At 42.4% G+C, this 12,474-nt stretch overlaps 1 protein-coding gene across 10 annotated transcripts in view; it reads right to left on the reverse strand.

The window, feature by feature from the left end:
• lzts2a (leucine zipper, putative tumor suppressor 2a) overlaps nucleotides 1-12,474 on the reverse strand; it is an 80,845-nt gene that overhangs the window by 8,906 nt on the left and 59,465 nt on the right. For all 10 annotated transcript variants that reach the window (XM_054799489.1, XM_054799488.1, XM_054799486.1 and 7 more), the window contains 4 exons: nucleotides 5,104-5,733; nucleotides 3,151-3,798; nucleotides 2,965-3,087; nucleotides 42-188 (listed from right to left, as the gene is read on the reverse strand). In XM_054799489.1, coding sequence (XP_054655464.1) covers nucleotides 42-188; nucleotides 2,965-3,087; nucleotides 3,151-3,798; nucleotides 5,104-5,700 — 1,515 coding nt within the window. In that variant the 5' untranslated portion in view covers nucleotides 5,701-5,733. The remainder of the gene's footprint in view (nucleotides 1-41; nucleotides 189-2,964; nucleotides 3,088-3,150; nucleotides 3,799-5,103; nucleotides 5,734-12,474) is intronic.

Genomic DNA, 12,474 nt, shown 5'->3' on the forward strand with positions numbered 1-12,474 from the left:
TAGCTAGCATCATTTTTTATCTTTTACATTTCTGGCCCCACCTCCCACTTGGTCTCCTCCAGCCGTGGACCCAGCTGGGTCTGCTCCCTCTGGATGGTGGCACACCTCCTCTCCAGGGTTTCCCTGTCCTGCAGCAGGGAGGAGAGGTCCTCCTGGAGCTTCTTTTTCTCTTGCTGTAGTTGAAAGACCTGATGAAGCAAAGGACACAATCCTCGAGTGAATTTCATTTTGATCCATCAGAACTACATGGAGTACAACCCCACATGAGAACAACACAAGATCCAACAACAATATTAGGTGTCTCAATATGTCAAATGGGATTTTCTGTGCAAAACAAAATTGCTCCAAGATGTGCAATCTGGAACATAGTCCACAGAGTAAATTGTTTGCAACATGGATCAATGTCATAGTGATATGATTATAGTTTTCCAACTATAAACTATGGGGATGTTTTTTTGCATTTTGATGAGACTATATTCATGATTTACAGTACAGGATATGCAGCTTTGGTGTGCTAAAATCAAATAAATATGGAACCATTTAAAGGAAAACTACACTTTAAAAAAATAATAAATCGCCCATTATCCACAATCCTTATGTAAGACATGTCTATCTCTTTTCTGTGCATTCTAAAGATATAAAAACAGCAAAAAAGGCAGCTAATTAATGCATGTAATGGGACACACCTATTCCGCCTAGAAAACCCGCTGTTAAAACACCTCCAAAAACCTCCAACAAGGTTTTATGGTTTTCTATCCATGCTGTGAGCATGTAGCAACAGGTACATTCATGATAACATGCAATACTTACAGTATTTTGGTCATTTGAAGCATTAGCGGAACTTCCTTCCTGGGAGCATTGATTTCACATAGCAACAATAACGCTATGCCTAGCGTTAACTTTTCCAAACTCAAAAACAAAAACACAGCAGCAGTGGCAGCAGCTCCAAAAAAATGTAGCGTGGCCTGAGGCATTGTGAAGCTAGTCGCTAACTGGCTAGTAGCTAGTCAGTGTGGTGTGGCAAGTTGTCACTACGCCAGTAACGTAGTTTTTGGGCGTAACAACGTTAATAACAATAATAATAACAATGTTGCTGTAGCTTGGTTGATATGCAGGTCACATTATGTAAATGGAGCGTTGTTGGCGCTTTTTGGAAGTTTTTTCAGAAGGCTTTATAGGCGGAATAGTTGCATCCCATTAAGTGCATTCTTAGCTGCCTCTTTTTAGCTGTTTTGATATCTTTAGAATGCATAGAAAAGAGAAAGACGTGTGTTCATGCCTCACATAGGGATTGTGGATGATGGGCAAAATAAAGTGCAGTTTTCTTTTACAGTATGTATAAGATGTATAGGTACTCATCACTAACGAATGATCAAGTAAGATGATCCATGAAGGGAATTTGAGTCACGGTGTCGAAGTTGTCGATAAATGTCACTTTTGCGTCTCACAGCAACTATGGTGCATTCAAGGACGGCCGAACAAAGTGCAAAATCTTCCACTTGACGAAAAAACATCAGTGACTAACATCAGTGAAGCATAAATACATAAACATAAAAACCTGTGGGCTTTTTTTTAAACAATGATACATGTATGCTGTACATTTTACATTTGACTTATACTACTGCGTAAGTATAAATTGTTACCAACCTATGGTGAATGAGCTGTGTTTTCTGTGATATAAAAGCGCCTATTTTCGAAGTTTTTTTTTTTAAACCAAAAATCCGCAAGTGTGCGGGGATCCACTGACATTTTTTAAATTTAATTGTATTTTTTTAAATGTCATTTTAAGAGTTTTTAGATGATTTTTCACATTTTAACAATGAAATAAATTAGGTCACATGTTAATGAATGAATTACAACTTTCATTATTTATTCATTTGACTTCATATTGATTTAACTTTGGCCCCCCAAAAAACACAAACACAGTATAACTTCCCATCATCACATTAAGGTCAGCAACTGCCCGTATAGCACCAGTACTGCCAGCTCCAGCTCCAATGTTGGTTTATATGACAATGAATCAATGACAGGTGTCCCAAGTTCATCAAAATTTAACAAAAGGTCTGAAATTACAAAATTTGAATGTTATCCAAACAAAAGTGTGACCTGTAGGTGACTGTGAATTAGGGGTGCACGATAATTATCGAGCCGATATGAAGGAATTATGACATCATACTGATAAATCTGATTAAAAATAGGTAGATAACCAATAATTTAAAAAAACGCTCTAATGAGGCGAGATTACCCGTACTGTGCGGGTGAGAAAATCAAGCGCTCCTTTTTCCTCTGCCTGTGACGTTAACGGCATGTCGTCACTTCCCCTGAGCTCACTTGTAAACAAACATTCACTTTCCGAGGAAGACATTTTGCGTGCTTGTTGTACCGAACCATGATGAAGGGGGAAAAAAATCCCATTGAGTACACAAAAAAATGTATCAGCCACCTGAAGCCAGCATCACGGCATTTGAAAATTGCAAAAGATTTTCCAGAGATCTCTGTGGCGTCACACCGGCTGCTCGGAGCGTGTGCCCAAATACAGTGCACCTTAACTGTACCACATCAGGTGGCTCCTCCCTCAACACTTCAGTTCTCCTGACCTCCGTAGCGGCACACCAGCTGTTCGGAGCATGTGTCCAAATATAGTGCACTTTACTGGGCCACAGCGGGTGCCTCCCTCCACTCTATACTCTGGTTCTCCTGACAGTAGTGATGTGGTAGTAGTAATATCAGGACAAATCAACAGGTACAGTTGGTCCAATCCGAATTTGTTACCTCCAGGTGTGCACAAACTACAGTTAAATCTAAATAAAAAAGCAGATATAAAAAAGTTATCAGTTATCGGTATCATATTGGTCTTGAGAAGCAGAAAGTTACCACAATGACAAAAAAGATATTCCAGGTTGAGTATAAAAATAAAACAATAAAAATGTGTGGCTGAATGTAGGCTGAGAGAAAATAGAGTACCTGTAACTGTAAGACCTGCTGAGCCCTCTGGGCTTTCTGAGAGGCCTGCTTCATCTTGGTGGCACAGTTCTGTCTCAGCTCCTCCATCTCTCTCTCACAGCGACGCTGCTTCTCCTCATAGACCTTATAACAAAACACGGCGGTGGTTTTCTTCTCACATTTTGGTTGGCTTTCTTTGGGTCTCACCTGGCAGATGGCAGCTTCATTCTCGTCCAGGTTTTCCCTCAGATGCTGAAGCTCCATGTCGCGCTCCCGCAGCTTCTCCTCCAGGTCCCTCACCACCACCTCGTAGCCCTCCACAGGCGGTGATGAGTGACCGCATGAACCGCTGTCTGACAGGGGCTGCCCGCGCCCGCTTAGCGACCCGGAACCGGTGCTCTTACTGGACGAAGAGCGTCCGCTGTCTGAGTGACCGTGGCCCGCCATTCCACCTGAAATGTTTCTGACCAGAACCTGCCCTGGCTCCAACTGAGCCCCGGAACCTGACCCAGAACTGGAGCCTTCACTGGGGGCCAAACTGTAGCCTGTGCTGCTGTGAGTGGGGAGGCTGGAGAGAGAGTTCCTCCCGGAGTCCGACATGGAGCAGCACTGGCTGCTCCGAGCATTGCGCCCGCCGCAGTAAGAGTCGCGCTTCTCTTCAGAACCCGAGCTGCTGCCACTGGCCATGTTAGCACCGCCGGACGACGCCGAGAGGGGCAGGAGGAGGTTGAGGCTGCCCTGGCTTTCTGACAGACTGCTGCCACCTGGCCGTGGAGACAGGTAATGCACCGAGTGGCGATTCTTGGGAACGACGGGTTTGAACGCTGTTGGACGAATCAGCACTTTCTCCATGTTCTGAAAGAAGAAAATGAACTTTAGTGTAGAAGACTACACATCACAATGTCTTTGCATTTTCTTTCATTTCTATTTTAATTCATTTAGCAATTGTTATGCTTGAAAATGCTTAATTTCATCCACAAATATGTAAAATGTGTTTTTAAAAAACCCCCAAAACAAAACAGAGATCGAGAGAAGCCACCAAATGTACTCTTCCTGATCAGACATACGCCCCACGTAACACACACGGACGCGCATTAGTTATGCTTGTTGCCAGCTACCAACAGTGATTTGGCAAAGTTTAGCTACTAACAGAACGAATATCACCATAGCCACACAAAGGATGGATAGATCCTGGAATGGTGTGACAAAGTTTGTGACAAAGAAATAAGTAATAGAAAACAGTGGAACTTATACTTTGGCAACTGAAATGTAAGACCTCATTGTGCACCAAACATATTTTGCTGCATCCAAAACATGTACTTTGACCAAACTCCGACAAAACGTTACACCTCATTAAACGTAAACAATGTATTCCACGCAACGTTGATAAGGAAGTGTATATGCAAATGATCTGACGTTTGCATTGACACACAATGTGAACTTCACAGTATTTCCTGGTTATTTCTCCGTTTTTTTTTTTGTCAATATTCAGACAATAAGTAAAGAGACACTGATTCCAAATCTGAAATATTGTGATTGATTGTGAGTGCAATTTTTGCCAAAAGAGACAGAGTCCATTTTCTTTTCATTGTTTTTTTTGTCTTTTCTTGTTTGTTTATTATGTTGTTTGTTTAATGTACTTTATTCTTGACATTCCAATTGCAATGTTACATAGTCTTGAGAAATTAAAGTTGATTGCTTTTGATAGGGTGCACTTGCATTATTATGTCATATATATTATCATTACATTAAAGAAAGAATGGTCTCAGAATAATGTTATCAATAATACCGGCAATGTACAGGCCTACATGTACGGATATACGAGACAGCGCTGAGTGAAAGCCATGAACGTCAATGAACAACATTTTTTACCAAATTACCTTTGAATTGTGACAAATAGACATTTACTTTGTTCAAGCTGTTTTACACCACTATTGGTAACTAGCTAGCATGCCGGTGGTGTTTTTCTTATATTTTTTTTGCTTTAAAAAGTGTATTTGGATCCAAAGATGGACAGCACATTAAAAGTGTAGTATGTGCGCAGACAAAAGGCTGAAATGCAAAGTAAAACGTGTTTAATATCCTTGTGTATGTAGAAATAACCCTTATAGCCCTAAACCTTTTGAAAGTGAAACTAAAAGCATTATTTTCTTGACTTGCCTTCTCTAACTGTCCAGAAACTGGGATGAGTTTTGGCGGAGGTCCTCCAATGTTCCCATTCAAAGTCCTGTTGTCCCTTTGGTCCTCTGAGTCGCTGCAGGGACTTGCAGCAGCCACGACCAGGTTGTCGTTCCAATCTCCAACCAGCGCCTCACTGCTCGCACATCCTGAACTCTTATTGACTCCTCCACCTGTAGCGGCAGTGGTTGTTAAGCTGCCAGCAGCTGCCGTGGAGTTTCCTGGCCGAGGCTGCTTCTTGGTGGGCAGCGGTGGAGGTAGAATCTGTGCCTGGGGCTGCGCCTGGTTGCCGATGACCAGAAGCTGCTCCAAGGAGCTGCCGCTGCGGAGCGTATTATCCTGCAGCCGGAAGCAGCTTGTAGCCGGTGTGGAGCGCCGAACCTTTGCTGTGAATTCGCTGGCGGCTCGGCAGTGTCTCTCTTGGTACGTGCGGCCTGATATGAGACTGCTTACGGAACCCATAGTTGTTGTGGTGTTGCGGGAGGCTGGGGAGGAGTGAGATGATGGCGGCTGGCACTGCTCGGCGTCGAGACCGGGACTAGGGTGGTCACTGACAGGAAGAGCCTGAACGAGAGCCATGGCACCCTGATGGCGTTAGCCACACCACGCAATCTGAGTGAAGAGAGAGCAGAAAACATATTAAAAACTTACCCTTCATCCAATTGTCATAGACAGAATACTTGCTATCCAATCTAACAACGCTGATTCCCTCATTGGTCTCTTAACGCAAAACCACCATATTCATACTACAAGTGTTTTCATATTGAGTGTCACATCCATGGACCATGCTGTAGTGCCAAGTAACATATGAGATACTTCACTTCACTCAACACTTCTGCACACATCTGTGTGGAAGACAAGAATATGTCAAAACACATAATAACACCAGCTGGTTTTGATACGACAGCACCTAGCACTTAAGCACCTTAGCACTCAAGTACTTTAACACCTAATCACGTTAGCACGCCAACACTTTATCAACCCCAACCTCATGGTTTTATGCCTATCCTTTATCTGTTTTCTTTATCTGTTTTTTTATGTCAAATGTTGTTGTTATTGTACATCAACATGCACTCTGGGACTGAAGATGGAAATTATCCACTGGCCATAATCTTGCATGTTTATATGAAAATGTTGGTCAATATGCACTGTCCCCATCTTGTGTAAATAAATTCAGTGGAACCTTGGTGAGCATCATTTATTTGTTCTAGAAGTTCTGCAAAGGTACTGAATCAATTTTTACCATAAGCAATAATGTAAATCCGTTCCAGAAAGCCAACAATGTTAACATAAAACCCGTTTTTATAGTTTGGCAATTACAGTTTTACATCCATCCGTCCATTTTCTATGTCGCTTGTCCTCACCGGGGGTGCGGGGGTATGCTGGAGCCTATCCCAGCTGACTTTGGGCGAGAGGCAGGATATATAGTTTTACATGCATATAACAATTTTAAATACGTATAAATGACGAATGAAAGGGATAAATGAACATTGAAGGTTACTTTTACCTTCAGTGAAGATGTCATTCTTGATGTGAGCGTTCACAAAGACACGATGTGGAAGCGACACACAACAACATGGGCATCACCTTCCTGTTATGCCATGAGTTATTTCTTGCCTTCAATTCTGTTTCTCACCTCAATAACCCAAAATGGAAAGTTTCAAGTGCCAGCATTTTGATAAAGAAGGTAAAAAACACGACTGAATTGAACTGAAATAAAAAAAATAACTCATGGCAGAACAGGAAGTTGGACTCCGTGTTGTGTCTCGCTGCCACATCGTGTCTTTGGGAACACTCACACCAAGAATTACATCTTCAACAAAGGGAAACGGAACCTTACATATTCATTTATCCCTTTCATTCATCAGTTATAAGGATTTCAAATTGCTTTATGCATGTGAGACTATAAAAATGGGTTTTATGTTAAATATTTTTGAGAATCAACTGCTAATGACATCATAGACTGGCTACACAGCTGACTTCGGTTTCCGGTTGCCATTTTCTAACTTAGCAAGGTAGCTTCTTTGTTGGAAGTTGAGGACATTTTGTGATAAAAATACATTAAGAACACAGTTGGACTCACAAAGTGTATCAATAATGCGTGCCGTTTTGTACAATTATCAGAAAATGTGCGTAAACATTTTGGCGTACATATTCAACGTTAACTGAAAAACACGACAACCGAGGTGGACTGTCATGATCTGTGTGTGTTTATATATGTATGTATATATATAAAGTATATATATATATACTGCTCAAAAAAATTAAAGGAACACTTCAAAAACACATCAGGTCTAAACTGGGGGAAAAATGATCTTGAATATCTTTCCTGATAATAAATGGGTGATGTATTAGTAACAAAATGATGCCACATCATTTGATAGAAATGAAAATGATCACCCTATAGAGGGGGGAAATCAAAGACACCCCAAAAATGAAAGTGAAAAAATGATGCAGCAGACTGGTCCATTTTGCTAAAATGTCATTGTAGCAACTCAAAATGATTCTCAGTAGTTTGTGTGGCCCCCACGTGCTTGTACGCATGCCTGACAATGTCGGGGCATGCTCCTAATGAGACTACGGATGGTGTCCTGGGGGATCTCCTCCCAGATCTGGACCAGGGCATCCATGAGCTCCTGGACAGTCTGAGGAGCAACCTGGCGGCGCCGGATGGACCTAAACATAATGTCCCAGAGGTGTTCTATTGGGTTTAGGTCAGGTGAACGTGGGGGCCAGTCAATGGTATCAATTCCTTCATCCTCCAGGAACTACCTGCATACACTAGCCACATGAGGTCGGGCATTGTCGTGGACCAGGAGGAACCAGGTCCCACTGCACCAGCGTAGGTTCTGACAATGGGTCCAAGGATTTCATCCCGATACCTAATAGCAGTCAGGGTGCCATTATCTAACCTGTAGAGGTCTGTGCGTCCTTCCAGGGATATGCCTCCCCAGACCATCACTGACCCACCACCAAACCGGTCATGCTGAATGATGTTGCAGGTAGCATAACGTTCTCCACGGCATCTCCAGACCCTTTCACGTCTGTCACATGTGCTCAGGTTGAACTTGCTCTCATCAGTGAAGAGCAGAGGGCACCAGTGGTGTAGTTGCCAATTCTGGTGGTCTATGACAAATGCCAATCGAGCTCTACGGTGCTGGGCAGTGAGCACAGGGCCCACTACAGGACGTCGGGCCCTCAGGCCACCCTCATGGAGCCTGTTTCTGATTGTTTGGTCAGAAACATTCACACCAGTGGCCTGCTGGAGGTCATTTTGTAGGGCTCTGGCAGTGCTCATCCTGTTCCTTCTTGCACAAAGGAGCAGATACCGATCCTGCTGAGGGTTGAAGGACCTTCTACGGCCCTGTCCAGCTCTCCTGGAGTAACTACCCGTCTCCTGGAATCTCCTCCATACGTCCAGGTACCTCAGTGATGCCCTGGTCCAGATCTGGGAGGAGATCCCCCAGGACACCATCCGCATGCCCCGACGTTGTCAGGCATGCGTAAAAGCACGTGGAGGCCACACAAACTACTGAGAATCATTTTGAGTTGCTACAATGACATTTTAGCAAAATGGACCAGTCTGCTGCATCATTTTTTCACTTTAATTTTTGGGGTGTCTTTGATTTCCCCCCTCTATAGGGTGATCATTTTCATTTCTATCAAATTATGTGGCATCATTTTGTTACTAATACATCACCTACTTATTATCAGGAAAGATATTCAAGATCATTTTTTCCCCCATTTTTCCCATCATTTTTAGATCTGATGTGTTTTCGAAGTGTTCCTTTAATTTTTTTGAGCAGTGTATATATATATATATATATATATATATATATATATACACATACATATATACATACAGTCAAACCGGTCTTAGCGGCCACCTGTATAGAACGGCTGCCTGCCTATAGCGGCCACTGACAAATCCCCCTGTTATGTGTTATAGGCCCTGTGTATAGCAGTCACCTGTCTAACATGGCCAGCGGCCACCCATTTTGTATCCCTTGGTCAATATCTGACCGCATATAGCGGCCAAATTACCGACTCAGAAGCTTCATGCACAAAAAAGTTTTGTTTTTCAATCAATGAAGCCGTCGTGTGTAGACTTTAATTACTGAGTCCTAGCTCAGTCACAATCATTCACAAGATCCACACAAACTGTCAGTTGTTCCACATAAAAAAGCCGTCTTCTTTGGAGCTTGTTGCAGACAGTGACACTGTTTATTTCCTGGTGTGAGACAATGTGCACTGGTCAATACTGTAATGACGCTTGTTGTGGGGAAGCTTTATTAACAGCGGTTTATTAACCTAGTAGTTCTTTACAACTTTTATTCGCAGTCCTACAGTGCCCTCTACTGGTCAACATGTAAAAGTATAATATAAATATAAATATATACATATATACACACACATATATATATATATACACACATATATATATATATCCCTGTATAATATAAAAATATATATTTTTTCGTCAACTAAAACTTTTTTTGTGTGTTTTTCACAGGACTAAAACTATCACTTGTAGAAATGACCAAAACAAGGAACATTTTTGTCCAAAAGACTAAGACTAAAAATAAAATGGCTGCCAAAAACAACACTGCTCCATCTGTCATTATTGTTTGGCCTTGGCAGGGGTTGTGTCTCGTTGTACTCATAAATGATTAGAATTACTGGTGGTTTGGTTTGTTTCTAGTGATGTGATCAGTGCCATCCAAGAGAATTTGACTTTTCTGATGTTGCATGATGATTCCAGCCAGCTATGATTATTGTTTTATAATGATTCAATCCTTGCATCAAAGCCACCAAATTATGAACACATTTAAACTCTACCGCCGCATGCATTTGGCAAAGGGCTCATCTTTGCATTACACGGTAACTCCCTGCCGCTAATTGCCAATTCTATTAATGAGGGAGGAGAAAAAGAGTCTGGGTGTAGCAGCGACGCAGACAGAGGGTGAGAGAATGAGTCACAACCATCTCCAGCTGCTGTGTGATTTTCCACAATATCCTCGTCTGAACCTGGTCAGCCGGCATCTGAAATCTCATCACTGGTGACAATGTTCACGCACCAATCAAATATTGCCATGAAATGATGCTAACTTGCATGAGATTTCCATTGCAAGTGTGGCAGCAGATTAAAGTCCTTCTGTTTGCACGTCAGTGATGGCTGACCGGGTGAACAGAGAGGGGTGGGGGTGGTGGGACATATCCTCAGTCTGTCGTGCCAAGCCTAAATCCGTCTGGCCGAACGGAATAATCCACGGCAGATATAAGTGCATACAGTCTGCCAGGACTAACACCATCATGCAATCATGGAGCATCATCGGTCAGGTTCAGTCAGGTGATACGTAGTTCATGAAACTGCAAGGTCACCATGAAATGTCATTCCTGCCAAAAGGGATGCTTTTTCTTTTAAAACGTAAAGAGTTGGAACTCATTGTTTTAATCTTACCGTAAATCACGGTGTATAAACCGCACCTTTTTCCACTGGTAAGAAGCAAAAAATCGGGGTGCGGTTTATACACGATGACAGGTCTGTGACTAGACTCCGACTGAAAAATAATATCAGACAACGCTTCTACAACGCTTCAGCGGAAGATCACTCGTAGTACAAGCCCGGTCACACCGCCTGAACTTTGCTGTAGCGTTCCTGAAGCGGTGAAAAAAAATCATCACCGCTCGTAACCGTTCACCACCGTTTAAGAAGTTGGCCCCCGTTAAGGCAACGCCGTATCCGCGTATCGGCCACCGCTGATGGTCCCTCCTACCGCTCCGAACGTTTTGAGCTGCACAAAATATTGCGAGCGGTGAGGAGCGGCCAATTTTCCGCCACGGCAAAGTTCATCACCGCTCCAACAACGCCCAGTCAAAGTTTGGCACCGCTAGATGCAAGTTCGTGGACGCTAGGCCAGAATTGGGCTATTAATACGGGGAGAAATTGACCAGAAGCCCATTTGGGAATAGCCGTGTGTGGGTCAGACAGTTGCTTTGACTTTAGCGCCCTCTGCTGTACAGTTGCTGAAAATGCTTGTGTATGCAATTTCTTTCTAACTTATCTGACGGCTGCTGTCTTTATTTTCACACAGTGAAACAATCTCTATACACACTGAAGCTAACCTAAGCTTCCATTAAAACATTGCAGATGATGTAAAATACAATACAACGTTGGAGTTTATTCAAATTCATCTGATGAGGAAGACTTCTTTGGCTTCTAGAGAAAAAGAGAAGCAGTGAAAGATAAGATATCAAAACATCTCTGAAAATTGCAAATTTCTTTTATTTTTCTTAAAGTGTTACGTTTGAGTGTTTCTTTGGTGTGTACAGTATAATATGTGTGTGTATGATTGGCAGGTTGTGTCGGAAATAAACTTTTCTTACATGAATTCCATTGCAGATGAATTGATGGACGGCAGATTCCTCCTTTCTTCTTCTTTTTGAAATTGCTTAGTACCTTTACGCATGTTGATTTGAGATGAAAGAGTTGGCAAGCATTTATGAACTAAACTTCGCTGACGAAGCTCTTCGGATGAGGAGCGAAACGTCTGACACCTTCTTCACAGAAGTACAGATGACGTCTCAAGAAGCCTTTTCCTCGATGGACAACTCCTGTACGACTGAGAGCCTACACAGACGCATTTATGAACTAAACTCCCCCCCCCCCGCCGTGAGCCTGAAAATGGGGGTGCGGTTAATACACAGGTGCGGTTTATACACCGTGATTTACGGTAGTTGGGGCAAACTGAACCTTGGACACAACTTTCTCCAAAAGTTCCAATGTGAATGATCACTCGCTCCTTAATCACAAATTTGTACAATTACAGTAATTTCCGGTGTACAAGCCACTACTTTTTTCTTAAACTTTGAACCCTGCGGCTTATACAGCGGTGCAGCAAATGTATGGCTATGTTCTAATCTCGTGACATCTCCTATACTTCAGAACTACTGCTAATCGTTTAAATACTGTGCCGCTTGCGAGTCAGTGAGGCAATGGTAGCTCTTTCTTCGGCCGGAGCCAATCAATCACAAGCCAAAAGTTACTTCACAACGAGCTTGTCAACACATCACAAATCACAGGAGGTCATTACTCAATATAACTGTCTGACTCACAGTGTCATCTTAAAAAGAACGCTAAAATCATTACACAGCAACACTCAAAGAGGTAACTAGGAAATATACAAGTACCAATATGAGTTTAAAATAAAAAAAAACCTATTTTAATGGCTTCCCATCATGCATTTCGTTCGTTTTGTTTGTTCCAGCAAAGCGTTTCATTGGACATGGCTTTTGTCGTTGTAGTTTTCTGAATAAGTCAGGTTAAAATATTGTCTTGTCATGTGAGCTGAG

The sequence above is a fragment of the Dunckerocampus dactyliophorus genome, chromosome 14 (assembly GCF_027744805.1).
Source record: "Dunckerocampus dactyliophorus isolate RoL2022-P2 chromosome 14, RoL_Ddac_1.1, whole genome shotgun sequence".
Lineage (NCBI taxonomy): Eukaryota > Metazoa > Chordata > Actinopteri > Syngnathiformes > Syngnathidae > Dunckerocampus > Dunckerocampus dactyliophorus.